This window comes from Trachymyrmex septentrionalis, unplaced genomic scaffold (genome assembly GCF_001594115.1).
Source record: "Trachymyrmex septentrionalis isolate Tsep2-gDNA-1 unplaced genomic scaffold, Tsep1.0 scaffold19, whole genome shotgun sequence".
In the NCBI taxonomy this organism is placed as follows: Eukaryota; Metazoa; Arthropoda; class Insecta; order Hymenoptera; family Formicidae; genus Trachymyrmex; species Trachymyrmex septentrionalis.
In genome coordinates, this window is record NW_017305071.1 from 5,074,706 (window position 1) to 5,094,611 (window position 19,906).

Sequence of the window (19,906 nt, forward strand, 5' to 3'; positions counted from 1 at the left end):
TATATATATAATATAATATAATATAATTACTTTTATTTTAGACTTACAAACTATTGAATTGAGGATAAATGATCGATCTTACAAGAAACTCAGTGAGTTCATCGGTGACATGACAAAGATATTCGATAATTGTCGATATTATAACCCGAAGGAATCACCATTTTTCAAATGCGCCGAATCCCTGGAGACGTACTTCGTCCACAAGATTAAAAGTCTGAGGGAGAAATTCTCGGAAGGGAAGTAATTCAATCAAAAAGGTCGATGCGCTATGGAATCGATCTGAATCTAAGTGAATAGTGCAGTGCGTTTTACAGCATACAGAGAATGGAAACAGTTGTGCCAGTACACATAGAAAAATTGAAACTCTCTCTCGGAATAGACTTAAGTATGTAAAAGTAGAGAAGGCACCGGTCTCCGCTATTTATTATAGTTGTGTGAACATTTTCCTTTTCCCTCCCACTTCTTCACTGCAGTTTACGAGTTCTCAGTTCCAACTGTGCTGTATGAAATGTGAATTTTAGACCAGAACTTACCGCTCGCAATTGATTTTATCTACGAGAATATACGTAGGTTTTGCCGTCTACTATTGCATAAAAAAGAGAAAGCCGTAGCACGATCATTTTTTTTAACAATTAAAATATAATATATAATTATGTAACATAATTCTGTAAGTAATTCTGTTCATTATCGGAAGTTCTTTTTATTCTTTTTTTTTTTACATGTTGAAAAATAAGGGCAGATTATAAGGGCCGCTTTTCTTTTTTTAACACGCTCACTGTGGCCGTCTAATTTATCTCTTTTACAGTTATGATGCCGATTACTCTTAGTCACTCGTCAAACTCTCTTTACCACTTCCTGCAACACTTCAAATATAAGTACTTCTAAGAAAGTGCTTTGTCTCAGATAAATTCAAAATAACATTTTATGAGCATGTATATGAAAATATTCGTAAGTTTTATGTCTCGAAAACAGTGAACGTGTTATTATAAAGCCGCATTCGAACTATATGAAATACAGAATTTCTTCTTTCTCGCGTTATAACATTATGTATTTTTTTATGCAAGAAATGAAAGATTTAATCGTTAATTGAAAAGAAATAAGTGGAACAAATTTGTAAAATATAATGCCAGTGCAGCATAAAGTTGTATGTAAATGACGACTCTCCTTGAGTCACGAAGTTATCTCAGCTTAGGAACAATAAATGAGATAAAATTATATAACGCGTAAGTTCACTTTAATTCAATTGGCTTTAATTATTTATCCCATTTTAACAATGAATTCTCGCGGAGCGAGTATCATTTTCTATGCAATGAATGAGTCTTGCAACAGCCTCAGAAAAAATATGGAGATATTATTTAATACTGACATAAGCAAACAACATGTATGAACTCGAACAGGCGAAATTTAGAACTGTGAAAAGTTTAATCTCCACACACATGATGTATATTTAAAAAATACGCAAGTTTATTTTTTGTATACTGAGCCGTTTTTTTGCTATATACGGGATATATATATATATATATATATATATATATATATATATATATATATATATATATATATATATATATATATGTATATATGTATGTATACATATACATATCTGTATACAGGACAAGTAAAGATTTCGTATATAAACGTCACATTCACTTCGAGTTTAATAGTTGTAAGTTGTGGTTCAGAATTCATGCGTCATTCATCATGTTATGCTATTATTTATGTATGTACATACAATATGTAACCGTGATTTCATGTCCGATAGACCGAGTACGAAAAAAAATTGTCAACAACGATCGGCTATCTGACGAAATATTATATATTTGAGATGGTCGCGAAAAATGCTACTCCACATTTAACTATTTCTTTATAATGTATTCGATGTGAGAAAGAGAAATGGAAAAAAAAGGAATGCAGTTGTGTCATCATATAGCCGTAAGACTATTTTTTAGGATTACACGCATAATAAATTGTACAAATTCGTTTATCGTCTCGTGCTCACACACAAGCTAGCGATTACGATTCTATTTACTTATGCGTTGTTTTAATCACATAAATAAATTTTCTATGAAATTGTTTATAATCGACGATTCACATTTAGGCGTTTAGATTATAAGGGACAGGCAGCGGAGTCTGCTTATGTATATATATGCAACACCACACAACTACACACAGATATGAAAAAAGGACAGAGTTTATCTCGAAGAGAAAGGCAATTGTAGAATTCTTTGATTTCCAAACCAGGAAAAAATAAAAAACCAGTGAAAAGTACAGAGGAGTTCGTTTAAATGAAACAATAATGAAAAAAAGACTATCGTTTATATTTTAGCTGTAATACTAATAAAAACTTATAGCTGATGAAGGCATGTTTTGATTATGCTTTATGTGTTAGAATACACGTGCGCGCGCGCGCGCACACACACGCACATACATACGCACACATACACACACACACACACACACACACACACACACACACATGTACGAAAAAAAATTGAGTATCGTCAATATTGGGTACCAATATTTTTTCGTACGAGACAGATAATTATAACAAAAATGTGAAATAGTTTTAAGTATTTGTACATACATTTTTAAACTTATAGCTTCTGTCTCGTACTTTATTGTGAAAATTGGCTGGTGACGACTTTTAATTATATATTTCGAAATATATTTTTATTAAAATATATCCAACCAGTAGAATCACTTAAAGAAAAATTTCTAGCTATATAATTCGTCATCCTTGCTCTAATCTTTGCTTTTATAAGCGATAAAAAGAGTTAATAATTCTATTCGTATTAAATAATACAGATATTACATAATTTCAATTTAAACTCTGATTAATTGAAGTCGACTTAAATTAATTATCTTTAAGCTCGATAGTAGGATTTGCTAAAAGCGCTTGGTATTCTTCAAAATCTCACAAAATATTTTTGTGCAAATATTTGTGGAATTTTTTTACATCTTAACCGTTAAAGATAACATCAAGAGTTCCTTCAAAACGTAATTAAAATTAAAAATCAATGCATATAAAGTCCGTGTTTCTTTAGGTAGCCGAAGATAAAACGAACTTGTTAAACGCGATGAAAAATTGATCTATTATAAATAAACTGAATCAATATATATCAAGTGAATCTAATGTTATATTTGATAGTCACATAATATCAAACTAATTGATATACCATAAAATCACACCCTACAAAAGATATTTCTGTATTTTTTGTGACAATATATAGTGTTAGTTATAACAGATGAATATATTAGTAAACAATATATAGAATATCTTATTTCAACAAAATTATATAATTTTATTATATTTATTTTAATACACGTATATGTGTAAAAATAAAATGTATATAATAAAATTATATAATTGTTTTTCTTTTTTCCATAAATTTATTTTCACATGGAACGTCATAAATATGTATATTTCACATTACGTACATGAATATATGAGAAAAAAATGTGGATGAAAGACAACTGCACGAATATCAGTGATGATCAGCGAAGACGGAGCTGCCGCTATATTTGTGCACGCACACAGATAATCTGAGGAGATCAATATCGGGGTATGGCGACGCAGGAGGAGCGGCTTCGCACAGTGCAAGCATTTACGATCGACGATTGACGGAGAGAGAGAAAAGAAATGGCACACGACGTCTCTCGCCGGTCGACGAAGCGACCAGGGTACATCTTCACGAATCACTTCTACCGGACTACAACCGAGTACCTGGGATCGCACTAGCGATACGGCGGACGCGTTCCTTGTTGACGGAACGAGCGTACGTCGAGGAGATCGGCAGCGGAGCCTCAACGGTGTGAGACTGGTTGACAGATCGCCACGCGCCAAGACGACGATTAACTATCACCATGGCGAAGTATGCCCACGCTTAATTACGTCGCGTCATCTAATTAGACCGCGTACTGGCACGCACACCCGAAAGTAGCAGGTTTCGCTGCTTTCGCTCGCGACGACACTCTGTTTACTATTTCTCTATTCTTGCGATCGCACGGAAGTCTCAACTTATATGCAATGATTGCGTTCCGTAGCTTATTCGAGCCTCGAGAAAGAGCACGTGAATTTTCTTTTTAAGTATTCGAATACTAGAAACAGAATTGGCTCGATGCGATCCTCTCATAGAGCATACTGCTCCGGATTGCTCCGTTCTGGGAAGACTAATGAGTTATTAGAATTGTTTTACGCTTGTAATTTAATCTTATCTAGCCTCGATACCGTATCAGTTTCTGGGACCGACAGTGATGTTCGCTCGGGAATGAATCAGTCATGCGTCCAAACTGAAACATTCCGCAGAACGTGTTCTCTGCATTGCTCAGAGCAATTTTCTACAATGAAATACTTTAAGATATTTTCGCATTCGTTGCCAATATATTTAGATAGATTAGATCTGGGTAAGCTATATGAATCTTGCAGTCAGAAAGTAAATTAATCTCTCCATGAAAGTTATGTAATATGGTTTATCATGTCTATAAGTTACTGTTTTGGTATAAACTCCTCGCTTATTTGTAAAATTGACATTTGCTTTTTATATTGTTTTATTTCCAAACTTTATATTGATTAGAACTAAAATAAGCTACTTATTCTAGAATTCTCGAATTTCTATTATAGAATGAAATACTTTGTTTTCAGAGAGATGATGATAGTATTCGTTTACGACACTGCAAGGTGTTGTAAAGAGGAGGATGATCCTGCTGAAGCAGTTATGTACTTCCATCCCGCTTGGGTATCTCTCACGCAGAGACTAGCTCTGGCGGGACAGCTGATGGGTGTGCATCACTTCCTGACAACGTCATTTTCAGCGCCACGCTCTATCACATTGCAAGGTGGAAAGTTTGTACTAAAGAAGTTTGGGCAATACGTGCTAGTAAGTACTCTTCACTGCGAGCAATAAATTTCTGCTTTGTATTTATGTGCAACAATTTTAAATAAGATGCAACTTGAGAGCAAGATTTATATATAAACAGATAATCTGTAATGTTTGTAATTTACTTATTATAATATAATCATGTATTCTCTCTTGAAGATATTGATAATCATTAAATAATATTAATATAAAAGACAAGAATGTCAATATTAAATTTCAAAATCTGTCTTGTCTTTTCTAAAGATTCCTCCAAGGAATTTAGAATACATATTTTGCATGATAAATTTATTCTTTATATATATTACTATATTTTGTATTATTCAGTTGATGTAGACGTTAATATGATTATTTGTCCCGATGTTTACAAAGAGCTATATCTGTTATATTGTACTTTATGACTCAGTGGCCATTTATGAAATTAACAATCACAAATTACACTGTTTAATTTTTAGGCAGTGGGGACTGATAGAAACATACACGACTGGATACTCGAAAGACGCGCCGACAATCTGGAATCATTGTTGAAGTTCTTTCACTGCGATCTCGTCCAGATTTTGGAATCCTTAAACAACGATCGTAATAGATTCACCGAGAAATTATATCAGATGTTTGAGACCTACCTGCCAATTCTTCAACATAGTGCCAATCTGTTTTCTAACATTCCTGTTATTAAACTTCCTAAGGTTAGGGTAGATATTTAATGTAGACACTAAATGCTAAAATATAGAAAAAGAAATTTATGCCCAACATAAATATGAATATTAAAACGATTATATAAACTTATATGATTTTATATATTGCTTTTCTTGCAATAAAAGTGTATTTCTCTTAATGTAGAGTGCCAGCAATATATTCCTGGAAGGAATGCAAGTGTTACAGCATTGTCAAGAGATAAATGGCATTTTGGGTGGAGCGTTGTTTTACAATAACAAGTAAGATCCATAAGTAAAATCATCATTTTGATGTTGTATTCTAATATATTTTCTTAAAATATTAATGTTAACTGTTACTCATCCTAACATCATTAACTGCTTTTTATTATTTTTACTGGAATTATACTTGATCTTTATTAATCTTTCTTTCAGAATAGTGTCAACACAGCTGGGAGCAGATCTAACAAAGCAAATAGTCATAACGGATCCTTACAGAATAAAGGTATTTTTATTTAAATTTAAATGTAATTCTTTCACAATTGATCGATTAGAATGACACGTACTCACTTCAATCCCTTCTGTTCACAAGACTTTTATAATTTATTGAATTTGAAGGCTCCTGCGGAAAGGATACCCACAGAATTTCACTTGCCGATCGGTGTTCAATTGTTACAAGTATACATAGAGCGAAAACAATTTGCAAAATTGATGCAAGAGGCAAATAACGAACGATATTACAATTCGTGTCTAGATACAGTGACCAAAAAAGTATTACAGAGAAAGGTAGGTTGGTATGTGAAACGAGATATAAAATCTAATTTAATATCTTGCCATTTCGATGAAAATTGTAATAATGGACTTGTGGATCATCTTGTGTTCTTTGAACTTTCAGACCTTATCCAAGACTGGCGTTAAGGAACCGTCCGGTATGAAGCGTGATACATCGAAAATTTTTACGGTTCCCGAGGAAGGCGAACTGGACTCCATGAATTACTCGGCACCGCAATACGTGTCGTCTGTACCACTTGCGATTAATCACGAATCACCGATCAGACGCAAGCAAGAGATCAAATCAGAACGTCCCAAGGGTGGTGTCACTGCCCATCCGCTCACGCCCAGTGTCTGTGCGACACCATTGAAAGATGTGGATCGGGTGTTACACGGGAATGCTATGCTTATCTGTTCGTCCGAGAGCGGTGGTGAAAACGAGGAACTTAGAAATTCATCGAAAAGAGATGACGATATTCCCGATGTCGTTAAAGAGGCACTCAGGTACGTGTTTATTTTCAAATCAATTTTTAGAAATTTTGTAGAACATAAGATTATGCATTTCGAGGACATGGCTTTCATGGCAAACATGGAAGTAAGATTGATGACGATCAATTTTCCAGCTATAAAGTAAATTTCGAATTTTCATATTTTTTGTATCATATATACAACAGGTGCAAACGCTTGAACAAGCTGAGAAACGCTACTTCGAAAAAGAAGCTGATGAAGAAAAAGGATCCCGACAGGAAGAGCGTGAGTTTGCCAGATTTGACGTCATCAATTAAACCACGTTTGAACGGTATTCCTAGGACTCATCAACCGGAACTGGACAAAATGTAATTGAGAATACTGTAATTACCTTATTTTAAAAAATTAAACTAAATAATGGGGCTGAACCTAATATTTAAAATAAATGTTTTATGTTATTTTACTACTACATTGTATTATTATAATAGATTATGCAAATTAAATGAAACCTCACCGGATGATTCAAATTCACCCCGGCGGAAGTCCAGAAGTAATATGCAGCACTCGCGCACTATCGTCGATCCCTGTTATCCTGTCTTCCGATACGATGGTCTACCAGTCTCACAATCATTGTACGAACAATACGTCGCTTCCCATTGCGAGGAGTTGCGTGATAATGGCGATTGCATTCATGAACGCCGTGGCGATGATGACAATCTGCAATCAAGGAATTTGCCGAGCGATCTGACGAGCGCGAAATTGCCGATAAATAGCAGCCGGAATTCAATTACGAGGGATGCTCGTGAAGGTATATTATTTAAACTTGTAAACTAAAAATCCAACAAAAAATATTTTTTAATATAAAAAGAAGAATGCATCTCTCAAAAAGCAATAGCAATAGTAACGTTATGAATATTTGAAATATACTTCAAACATTTGTTTTAAACATATTTCTTTAGAATGCGCCAAGCCTGAATACGACAAGAGCAAGCAAGAGACATATAAGAGATCAATGAGTTTACCGCTGAAACCACTCAACGTCGTAGCTGAGGTGTCTAACGGCGATGATCGACGGAAATCGACGTCGGAATGTGGTGGTGTAGGAAGCTCGTTTGAGTTTCCGCAAAGACGGAAGCTGGACGGTTTACAGTTGACGCCGCTGATGTCAAAGCTGAGTTTACTGGCCGACGAGCGAACTAGCGGTTTCTGCAGTCGCGAGACCACGCCGAGCGAATTCCGCGATCTGTCCGGATTTTCCGGTGGAGTAACAGTCACTACCACGACGACGACGAATCAGTTAATTAAGCAGAAGCTGGAGTCCGTCGAGAAGGAAGCGAGCGATGGTGAGGATGAGCTAGATGAAGACTGGGTTAACAAGGACGAGCCCGCCGCCTGCCTCGTCAAAACCGAGCTCTTTCTCTGCGGATATCAAAATATGGTGTTGGTATTACTGATGGAGAACGGCACTGCGAACAATCCAGATTTGATACATGCTCTGGTAAATACAAAAATTTTATGAAATTCATTAGATTTATTGAGATCAAGAGTTAAAAAAATTGCAATAAAACAAAGGATTATTTTTTATGAACAATAATATAATAAAATATTAAAAAAAAAATTAATAAAATAAAAGATAAAATAAAATTGTCCAAAATATTTTTTGTATGTTATTCTTCTAAAGATTGTAGAAATTGTAGAAATAATATAAGTAATTTGTTTCTTGCAGTGGCATACTTGCGTAAGCACGTTGGGCAAGCTCGAAACACGGCTGCAACAGTGTCTGGAGCCGCTGCCATCTACGGAGAACAAGGAATTGTATAGTATTCTGAGTGTGGATCCACAGTGGGACACGGTACAACGTTCTGGACTCTGGGGAGTTACCGAATTGGATATCGTGTCTTGCCTTCATGATAGATTCACGCAAGCTAGCAGTTTGACCGACATTATCGTCAGGTAATTACAAAAGACCTCCTATTTTTTTTAAAATTAAACAAATTCATTATTTCTTTATGTTATATTTAATTTATACTACTTGAAACTCCTCCTCTTTTTCATTTGCCAATTTTTTATCCTTGTAAGACAAATATCTTCTAATAGAAGATCAAGATTGTATTAAAATAATTACGATTATTACTTGTTTTATTTCACGCTTTAAAATATTTATTTTGCCAAGTTACAAGTTGCAGTATAAATTTGCAAAAAATATACAAAATTCTTATAACATTATGTGAATGGCGAACGAATGTGTTATTTATGACGAAAAAGTCGAGTTTGCTTAGTTAAAAGCATCAAGGAATATTTTTATTGAGCAGAACAGAAGACACAGTGGTTTACGGTAACCAGAGCGGAGGAGTAGAAGTTTTCTACCAGCAAGCAGTAGCACCGAGTGCTTTTGCGGCACTTCCCACTCCGGCGGATCTAATGGGGATCGTGGCTCTCAAGGCGAAACGTCGATTGGAAAGAGATCACGGGATCGTGCTATTGTAAATTCAGGACTGCGCGTTACTTCTTTTTCTTTTTTGCCAAAAAAAAGAGGAGGATAATGCATACGTTCACGATTTCGCTTATTTGCACTTGGCAAGAAAAATTATCATATCCAGTACAAGAGAGAAAAATGGAATATTACTTTGACGAGATAATTTTAACGAGAGATATACGGGAATGTTTTTCTACGTATATTTTTGTAATCTGTGATTTTCCAATGTAATTTCCGAGCGTAATTCCGGAAGAATCGGTGGAAGATCGAAGAGCTTTTATATACCGCTGCAATGTACCTACGTAATTTCTATCGGTCGAGAAATTTTCTACGGTAGCGGATCGACCAACCAGTTTGTACTTTATCGTTTCATCAATCATGCAAACCGATATCACAACAAATGCTATTTATGTTATATATGTTATATATGTATATAAGATGTCTTAGAATCGACGGAAAGTAGATAGCATTATGGTTCCATTTGAGAAGCGCGCTGTTATGCCATTTTATTTATCTCTATTGTTTATTAAACAAGGAGAAAATATGCACATAGCGCGCTCCTCGAACGCACATCCTATATATGTTTTTAAAAGTCTTTAAACTTAAAGACAAGTTTAAAAAATTTTAATTCACTAGTATATCGTAAGGCATATCTCAGTAGATTCTGATTTATAAATCATTAGAAACGAGAAGTCTTTCGGGAATCAGACTTCAAAAGTGTGAAAATATATAATATAACATATTATTCGTAATTTAATTTTTGAAACGATTTTATCTTAGCAAGATTTATATTTGATATTTATTATTCACCGTATCTATATAATTACTAAATATTTACCTTTTCTATTATTTAAAAATTACTCTTAAGATGTAGAATATTTATTTAAAAAATGATTTATTTCAGATTTTGTGAAGTACGACACTGTATCTTCATTGATTCTCGGACATCCTGTAGCCGATTTATTGTACATATACATATGCATAACAAGCCATTAATAACTTATTTGCATTTTAATCAACGTGAATTAGATACTCAGTTTTATTAGAAGATAGTTAAATTATATTCTCCAAGTATATATTCTCCAAAAAATATTTTCTCCGAAAACGGAAATCAGTATTCCGCGAACGCGCTGCGTCCAATATTTCTAGTCGCTTTTGCTTTTGTAGGGAAAAAATAGAAACGATAATAATAATAATGCAAGAAATAAAAAAATATCTACTCGACGTTGTAAATTTTAATGCAAAAATATTTTATGCGACGTTTTATGCGCCACTTTTTGCAACGCCATCGCCGTCTCGGTATTAAATCCGTTTTTGTTTCATAATATTTAAATAAAAATGTCGATGACCTCGCATAGAAATCTTCCGCGAAACAAGTTTTTCGTAACAACGATGTGCAATGTTTCCAAATGTTATATTGTAATTAATTTAAATGTTATGCTAATAACTGCATCGAAATTTTTAGGCGAATCAGAGTTGAATCATGTTATATATGTATATCATTCCGTGCATTCTCTGATGACTTTTTCTCTGTATCTGATAGTTCTTGTTTGAGATGAAGTCTAATAAAGCGATTTATCATTCTCTTTACGTTCTTGAATTTTCCTGTGTATAAAATACGCCGGAATTTTTATATATAACAATGTTATTAGTTAATGTTATTTATACATATATATATTTATTTAAATAATTATATATAATATTTATTCTTAAAGTGACAATTGATTAAATGTTATAATATTCCTGATGAATGGATGAAATTTAATATTAATAATCACGTAGGCAAGCTATTTGTAACTACTGCATCATCGTTTAACATAAATAGCAAAAAAGTATCTAATCTAACATCACGTGGTATAAATGCATAAATGCATTAGAAGGTGTGTGCACAGAAAAACTGCATTCTAACGCAGGGCAACGTAAATATGTTTACTATGGAAAGTGAGATATTTATGCGAAGAACTATTTTAATATGCCAAAGGTAATAAATGAAATTCGCAGTTGTATAACTTCATCGAAGCGAGTAAAGATGGAATTACATGATGCTCGATTTCTTGAATCGCACATGCATGCTTCTATGCCTGATTTGATGCATACAGTCTGATGTTTGATGAATAACTATGAAATTAGTAATTTTTTCTTTTGATTGGTGCATGCAAGGAAATAAGCTATGAAGTAATTCATAATAAATATAAAAATCATGTACATGCAACATGTAGCACTCAATGTATGAACGAATTCTAGCATACATCAGAGCAGGCATGACTGTATGGATGCTATCATTCAAGAGCACCGTGTGATTCCACCTTAAGAAAGATATTGGAGAAGAGATTTTTATTATAGCATGCGTGGAATGCACTTTATATGTGTATTACGGTTTTTATATAAATGCAGGAAATCTTTTTTTTAACTGGTCCTATTTATTCGACTTTAATATCATGAAACAGCGTTCGTATGAATTTCTCAAATTTCTATGCACTTCTTTTTTGCAACTTAAAAAACCGTAAATAATAGAAAGTTGACGTAAATACTTTTGAAACAATCGAATTATCTAAAAATATTTACCTACAATTTCGCAAAATGGAAATTTCCTTAAAGATACTTTTATGACGCATTTCTGGAAACTTTTAGAAATTTTATTTATATATACTTTTATCTAGGATCAAATCAGAAAAATGTGTTACCTTGTGTTAATTGGAAAGGCAAACCCATCTCGAATACGTCGTTGAGTCTATCTCAGCTTTAATGAGACGTTTAATTTAAAAAACCTGCTGTTGCTGGTGATTTATCAGGCTGCTGATCGTGGCAAGAACGTGGTACAATCCCACGTCGTGGACCAATAGCAAGTTCGTGGACTCAGTGGGCTCGATATTTAAAGCGGAACTCGATACAGATCGTGATAATCGAACGTTTGGTATCGTTCTAGAAGATACTGTTTACATTTCCTTCGATTTTGAAAGTCATCATGGTAAGTTGAAGACCTGATAATAGTATTATTTTTATAATTCAATTAGATTATTCATTGCATAATCGCTTATTTAATATATAATTAATCAATATAATTTACAAACATAAAATTTTGCTGAGATTCTTTTATATGATATGCATCATAGAATATCTGTTATCGTTTAACAAATATTTATATTTTCATTGATTTGTTTAAATAAATTCATTGCTAAAAAAAAAACAATAAAATGATTGGACTAATGAGAATCAAAACGCAGTTATCTATGTATGTAATTATAAATTTATACACTAAATTAAAATATATAAACTTTCGGCTCCACTTTGAATCATCTTCAGCGTTGATATATTAAATGTTTCGTTCTTCACGGCATATAATGAGATTCCGTCACAAAAAAGTTGGTAGGTCGAGTAATTTTATTCGACTTATATAAGTGACGGCGAAACACGTTCGTTTTTATATATTTTAATTTGAAACATAAATTTATAGTTACGCACAGATAACTGCGTTTTGACTCTCATCAATCCAATCATTTTATTGTTTTTGTCTGTTAAAACTTGAGAATCTATAATTCTTTATTTTTGTAAATTCTTTGCGTTTGTTTCCAGACGAGCTACAGCGATAAAGGACCTCAGGTAAACAGCCTTGCCAAAAATTGGAAAGACAAGTTATTTTTTCGACTGGAATCAACACTACTATTTAAAATTTACATATAGTAATTATTTAAAGAGAATTACTATTATACTAGAGAAATTTGACGCAATATCTGTATTTCAGCCTGTTGGAGGAAAATTCCTGAGTTTTGATTACATAAAATTCTGGGTTGGAAATGCTAAGCAGGTAAATTCTCATGCAGAACGTTTCTTAATATGTAGGAAATATCGTAGAAATAAGTCTAAAAATAAACAGGAATCATAAATATATGATATGCAATATGATTCTATTCTTTATCTATTCCCTCGTTGAGTTTTATCAGTTTTATCGAGCCATGTACAAATAAACTTTGTTAGTTTTTGTCCTAAATCCATTCTTATATTTCCCATGTATCAAAAAATGCCTTATAAAGCAACATATAAAAATAATAATTGAGTCCATAATCAAACAAAAAAATTTTGAAACAAGTTAAATTATAATTAATATATCAACAAAAATTATAAATTGAAAGGCGTTTTGGGACCACCAGTACTTCTTCAACTAACATAATTTAAATATGAGAGACGAGGGAATCGTATATATTATATATAATCACATAAAAAAAGATACATCAATTATATATGAAAATAAAACACAATTGTGCTTTTAGGCCGCCAGTTTCTATCGATGTAGAATGGGATTCGAACCATTTGGATATCGTGGTTTGGAAACCGGCTGCAGACAAACAGCGGCACACGTTGTCAAACAGAACAAAGTGAGTAATTTTGAACATTTTCATGCGCGAATTCATAAGCAGTAAATTAGAAAAATATCTTTATTTTAATTAATTGCTTATTTGATGATCCAAATGATTGTTTTTTTCGAAATTTTGAATATTATCTTTCGAGATACACATAGAATTTCCTAATCATATTTGTAGATAGTGTTCGTGTTCGAATCTCCGTACGAACCTGATAACGAAGAAATATCAGATCATCTTTCCCGACATGGAGACGGCGTGCGAGATGTAGCATTCAATGTTGAAGATATCGACACAATTGTGAAGGTAAAGAAATAAAGGAGATGCTTTTTCTTCATCTAAAAATATAAATTCTCTGTAAATATAGAATTTCCATGTTACAAGATGAAATATTCTTTCTGAAATAGAAATAATTAAAAACAGCGCTTTAACTTTTATCCTATTGGAAACTGATAGCAAAGTAACTTTCAAGTTATCTTCATTAATATTTGAAATGATGTATGCAAAGGTTGCTAAGCGAAAGGGCGCCGAAATAGTGCGCGACATATGGGAGGAAAGCGACGAATATGGCATCGTGAGGATGGCCACTGTGAAAACTGTAAATATAAAAAAGATGATACTTCCTTATACAATCTGCGATATCATTGTCTTCTAGACGTTTCAATTAATTCAACGTTATTTTTATCAGTATGGTGATACGCTCCATACATTTGTTGATAGAACGAGATACAAAGGCTTCTTCTTGCCGGGTTTCGTGAAGGTATCAAAGGATGCTCTTCTCGATCAATTGTATGTATGCAAAAGCGCGATTTCTCACACAATAGCCTTAGTTAAAACCACTCCACTTTAGAAAGAAAACTAGAACATATACAATACATATTTTAATAATATCTTACAATACTACTTATCTTTGACGAAAAGAATGTTTTATATATTAGAAAAATATAAAGAATCTTCTCTTATTAAAATTCCAAAATATAATTAATCTGATGTTAAACACAAAAAAGACATGAGAAATACTTGACAGTTAACTTTAAATTATATATTACCGATGTGTTTTTTATTGTAGGCCGCAAGTACATTTGAATTTCGTAGACCATGTAGTGGGTAACCAGCCCGACAAACAAATGGAACCCGTTGCGAAATGGTATGTAAATTACTACTTCTGAACATGTTTATATACTAATGAGACATGTATACAGAAAAGCTTAGAGAGAAGAGTTTAGAGAAAAATATTTTAGACAAAAATTGTAAGATTTAAAGGGGAATATAGAAAGTATCATTGGTTTGACCTTGGGTGATACTGCTTAGATAAGGTCAAAGTCTTAAAATTTTTTTAATAGATTCTTTATTTCATCGCATATTCTTAAAGCTTATTTCGATAGCTCTTCAAAATACTATAACGTGTTTCTTCATTAAGTACTTTTTGAGTTATAAGGCTTAAAAAGTTACAGAGAGTACTGCCGCGCCGGCAGTACTGTATTAATATTATCTAAGATAAAAATATAAAGCAAAAAAATAGTTTAAATTTATTAATATTATCTAAAGTAAAAATATAAAACAGAAAAATAGTTTAAATTTACAAACTGACACTGAAGGTCTCCATAAGGCATATATATCTATTCTAAATAAAGTTTGATTCTTCGATACTGACAATCCATCTTCTCTCTCCGTGTTGATCCGTATCAGCAAGTGTACATTATGATCGACATACAATGTCCGTCTTACACATCTACGTTCCATTAAACTTTGTACATTTCAATTGATTTTTTATACTTATGGACATACTTGTTTGAATAATTTACATATGCTTTTGATGAGTTTTAATTATTTGTTAGAATTCCGATATGTTACTTTGATTGTGTTTATTATTTCGTAAGAAAACTTTTTTATCTTTTTTATCGACTAAAACTTTTTCCAGAAATATGAAACACATTTGACTGTTCAATCGTATGTGAATAATATCAAGTTCTATATCAAGACTCACCCGAGCTGTTATTATAAGGAATATGCGGGTGATAACTAATTTTGTACAGCGATTTTTATGATAAGTTCATGTCTGAAGAGGTCAAATCCGGAAGCCGAAACTTGTAACATTTTATATTTTAATTGAAACTGTTTTTTTCATTTTTATTTTTCTTTGTAATTTATTCTTTTTAATTGTGTTACAATTTAAAATATGTTTGACTCTTTTACTTTGCCCTTTATTTATTATCTAAGGTGTCTAATCGATGGCTAAAACCTCTTGAATGTTGTTCAAGATTCAAATCATGACCTGAATAACATTTGTTAAGATCAAGGCCATGGAGGTTGTGCCTCTTATTTTCGTTTTAGATCAGTTAATAATAGCGTCTGTCATAATTTTCATTAATAAAATAACGTTATGTAATAGTAGAATAAAATACGTATTTAAAATAAAGTTCACGCTGGTTCATCGAATTTCACGAGACTTCTAAATTAGAAATTTCCAAATTCCTGCTGTTAGTAAAATATTCTTAAGCTGAAAAATAAAATACTAAATTTAAATGAAGATTTCTCTTTTTCTATCTCTCTCAGGTACGAAGACTGTTTACAGTTTCATAGATTCTGGTCAGTAGACGACTCGCAGTTGCACACGGAATATTCCGCGTTACGGTCCATCGTAATGACAAATTGGGAGGAGACGGTGAAGATGCCAATCAACGAACCCGCTCCGGGGAAGAAACGTTCCCAGATTAAGGAATATGTCGAATATTATGGCGGTGCCGGCGTACAACATATTGCCCTTAATACCAGTGACATTATTACAGCGGTAAATTAAGCGTTCTGCATAGAATATGTACGTTGTGCATAAAATTGTATTTATGCACAACGTACATATCCTGCAAAATACAACTATGCAATACAAAAGCAACTTTAAAAACCAACTTTTTAGTCACAGTCTCTTAACATTTTTATTCTGTGATCTTTAATAATTAACATAATATTTTTAATTCAATATATATAAATTAAGATATCGTATAAAAAATGTCGCACACTCACAATAAGTTTCTCCACACATTCCATTTTCACGCATCATTTTACAGATAACGAATCTGCGTGCCAGAGGTATGGAGTTTCTTCATGTACCCGATAGTTATTACGACATGCTCAGAAACCGTCTAAAAGCCAGTGGCACGAAAATCGTGGAGGACTTGGATATGCTACAGGTACTTTTATTAATAATGAATTAAAATTAATTCCGGTACAAGTTTCAACGCGTTTAATATTAATTCGATTGTATTATCGCTTTGCAGAAATTAAAGATACTAATAGATTATGACGAGAATGGCTATCTTCTACAAATATTCACGAAAAATATGCAAGATCGGCCAACATTGTTTATAGAAGTCATACAGAGGCGCAACCATAACGTAAGTATTAAAAGAAAACTTTGTAGCATCACATCTATAAATTTACAAAAAAATTAACTGGTATAAAAATTCAAAAAATTAATTAATATTTAAATAATCACAAATTTAATTTGCTACTTCTTGTTTAGGGTTTCGGCGCCGGCAATTTCCAAGCGTTGTTCGAAGCGATTGAATTGGAGCAAGCAAAACGTGGCAATCTGTAGAAAGTTAAATATTGCTGATGTATTTGTAAAATTAGAACTATTAGCCGACATAAAGTATGAAAGAATGAAGGACGAGTACTTAATTATATTATTTTAATTATATAATGAAATATCACATTAAAAGTGTATTATGCATATAAAATTCGCATCGAGATTTATTCAGCACCATCTAACACTCTGTTACATACCACTATTATAATGATAATTCGTTCACATTGTAATAGAGTTGTACGCTTTATCATGTTTGACGAAAATCAGTCAAGGTTTTACGTTTTCGTCTGTGGAATAGATAATCAACTTGTCTGATTAATTCCGTATTCTTGTATTTAATGGCCAACATTTTCGTATTACAAAAATACACAGCATTTTAAAATGTAAAATATGTTACAATACATTTCAAAGCGTAGTAATGCAAAGACATAATATGCCATCAAAAATCAAACTCCTTCGATTAATGAGACATCTATGTGTATATGTTGTGCTAGTATGTATAGCTAAAAAAGTGTAAATTTGTTTTTTCCGACAACATACATATATATATATATAAATATGTATGTATTCGTATGTATGTGTGTATGTGTGTATATATATATATATATGTTGTATACGGAAAAAACTGACGAAATGACTTAAACTGTGTAATATCGGATGTTTCGATTCGTTCTCTTTTTTTTGTGGCCAAGATATAAGAGGAGATATTCTTCATATAAAACTTGTAATATCTATGGAAAGAATAGGGATAGGTAGGATGTGATTGTGACGAGAAGATTATCGATGAGATTAGGTAGCTCACTTATTAATCGCGATCTCCAGGATGTCCGTCACTCGACAACTTGTCTGTTCACACGCTCATCGCATGTACTTGATCTTCCTCGTTCATGCGCTATCATGAATACTAAGGCGAAAGATATCATGCTGACAATAGTATGAATTACCCATTGGTTTCAGCACAAACAATTGCGAGAAGGCGTGTGGTGGATCCTCGTCTGCCTATAATTAAACGCAATCTATATGTTATACATATAACAATATGTATTAAGAGATACTTATTAAATACATGATAAAGCAATGCCAATGTTAACGTTAATTACATTAAAACATTGTGATTCAATTTTCAATGTTAAAAATATAAAAATATGATTTTTAAAATGTTAATTTACAAAGTAGCCTAATTATTATTCCAATTTGTTCAGCAATTTAATCTTGTATTGAGCTACCTATTCATAATTCAAGTCAAATTCAATTAGTGATCGTACATTTGTGCCATTTTCACAGGGACCTGGTAACTTGTCACTTTGATTTGCACATCTGAGACCTCCGAATTAGATATACGTTTCATGCATGTTTATACATTTATAACATAATTATTTTAGATTACGGTACACACGTTTTAAGTAAAATAGATTAATAAAATAAATAAAAGGAAATACGTAACAATCGAAAATAAAAATAAGTAAAAGATACTGCAAAAAGTACTAAACTGCAACAATTATAAAGAATATTAACAAAATTTAATGTCATGTTATCACAATTGGTTTTAAACGTAACTCAGACTTTTAATATAACCTATAAGAGAATTCAGATATGTTACAATATATTGAGTTCTATTGCTCTAGAAATTCTTTGCTAGATTAAGATAGAATGAAAGCAATATGCAGCAAATATATGAAACATCAGACAAGGAGACTTTGCGATACCTGATGCCTAAACCGTGTCGTGCAATGCAAGTCTGAAGATATCGTGCTGCACATAAAAGCTGGTACCGATTGGCTTCAGGACAAATGTCTGGATGTACGCATGAGGTTGATCCTCGTCAGTCTATACGATCATCAGTAATCACTAAATATTTTTCGGTAATTGATAAAAACCTCTTATTATAGAACTTCTTTCCCGTCTGTAATTTCTACCTATAGTTGTATTTCCCATATATAAAACTTATTTTATTTCTAATTAAATACATCACATCCAGTAATTTCTCTTTTTGTACAAATACGTGTATAAAAACAAAGTTTGCGGAACTATTAAAAAATAAAAATTAAATTACTGAACCGATTGGCTTAGATTAAAACGTAAATCTCACATATACTTTAAAATGTATAAAATTATAATACTTTTTATCACATAATATAACTTAAAGTTGTCTCTCACTACATAATTAATTATTAAATAGTAAAACTTAGGTTAATACATTAAACGAGCTATAGTTAGGTGTACTAAATAATATTATTAATCACAAATTATAATTTTCCGACAATAAGTTTCAACAATACGTTTTGATTATACTTAGTCCTCATCAGCCGCAGAAATACATAAATACCTAAATACCTAATTATATTAATATATTATAAGGAACATCTCACATTCGAGTTACAATAGATAATATAACAGATTTCTAAGAATCATCTCACCTTCGTGTTACAAAGGACAATATATCGCAACTATATATTATCTATTGTAACTCGAAACAAATGTGAGATATTCCTCATAATATGTTAATATAATTAGATATTTGGGTATTTATGTATTTCTGCGGCTGATGAGGACTAAGTATAGTTGAAACGTATCATCGGCAAATTATAATTTATGATTAATAAATATTATTTAATACACCTAACTATAGCTCGTTTAACGTATTGACCTGGGTTTTACTATTTATTAATTTGTTGTAAGTTATACGAGCGAAAAGAATTGATATTATTTATATTGTAATA

General features: G+C 32.3%; 3 protein-coding genes across 5 annotated transcripts in view; 2 read left to right on the forward strand and 1 right to left on the reverse strand.

Moving 5' to 3' along the window:
* The first annotated feature begins 3,470 nt into the window (after positions 1 to 3,470).
* On the forward strand, positions 3,471 to 9,946 carry LOC108746858 (Hermansky-Pudlak syndrome 4 protein). Its single transcript, XM_018483892.1, has 12 exons — positions 3,471 to 3,872; positions 4,643 to 4,877; positions 5,330 to 5,560; positions 5,715 to 5,809; positions 5,963 to 6,032; positions 6,146 to 6,313; positions 6,423 to 6,802; positions 6,973 to 7,134; positions 7,255 to 7,574; positions 7,726 to 8,264; positions 8,493 to 8,719; positions 9,079 to 9,946. Exons 1-12 carry the CDS (start codon positions 3,865 to 3,867, stop codon positions 9,251 to 9,253), a joined length of 2,610 nt encoding a protein of 869 aa, XP_018339394.1. The 5' UTR covers positions 3,471 to 3,864; the 3' UTR covers positions 9,254 to 9,946.
* A 2,188-nt stretch (positions 9,947 to 12,134) lies between these two features.
* On the forward strand, positions 12,135 to 17,790 carry LOC108746863 (4-hydroxyphenylpyruvate dioxygenase). Its single transcript, XM_018483904.1, has 12 exons — positions 12,135 to 12,210; positions 12,816 to 12,842; positions 12,985 to 13,047; positions 13,511 to 13,615; positions 13,781 to 13,906; positions 14,109 to 14,198; positions 14,289 to 14,389; positions 14,670 to 14,747; positions 16,157 to 16,391; positions 16,666 to 16,788; positions 16,876 to 16,992; positions 17,121 to 17,790. Exons 1-12 carry the CDS (start codon positions 12,208 to 12,210, stop codon positions 17,193 to 17,195), a joined length of 1,143 nt encoding a protein of 380 aa, XP_018339406.1. The 5' UTR covers positions 12,135 to 12,207; the 3' UTR covers positions 17,196 to 17,790.
* A 79-nt stretch (positions 17,791 to 17,869) lies between these two features.
* LOC108746865 (probable nuclear transport factor 2) overlaps positions 17,870 to 19,906 on the reverse strand; it is a 3,469-nt gene continuing 1,432 nt past the window's right edge. The window contains exons 4-5 of one of the 3 annotated variants that reach the window (XM_018483908.1): positions 18,906 to 19,013; positions 17,870 to 18,185 (exon numbers count right to left, since the gene is read on the reverse strand). In XM_018483908.1, coding sequence (XP_018339410.1) covers positions 18,072 to 18,185; positions 18,906 to 19,013 — 222 coding nt within the window. In that variant the 3' untranslated portion in view covers positions 17,870 to 18,071. Of the gene's footprint in view, positions 18,186 to 18,892; positions 19,014 to 19,906 lie in introns of all 3 variants that reach the window. The other 2 variants (XM_018483906.1, XM_018483907.1) reach the window with 2 other exon arrangements.

Coding starts and splice junctions, on each gene's coding strand:
- LOC108746863 (XM_018483904.1), top strand. Junction 12,843..12,984: donor ACAGCGATAAAGGACCTCAG/GTAAACAGCCTT, acceptor TCTGTATTTCAG/CCTGTTGGAGGAAAATTCCT. Junction 16,993..17,120: donor TACAGAGGCGCAACCATAAC/GTAAGTATTAAA, acceptor CTTCTTGTTTAG/GGTTTCGGCGCCGGCAATTT.
- LOC108746858 (XM_018483892.1), top strand. Junction 7,135..7,254: donor CAACCGGAACTGGACAAAAT/GTAATTGAGAAT, acceptor TTATTATAATAG/ATTATGCAAATTAAATGAAA. Junction 8,265..8,492: donor CAGATTTGATACATGCTCTG/GTAAATACAAAA, acceptor TGTTTCTTGCAG/TGGCATACTTGCGTAAGCAC.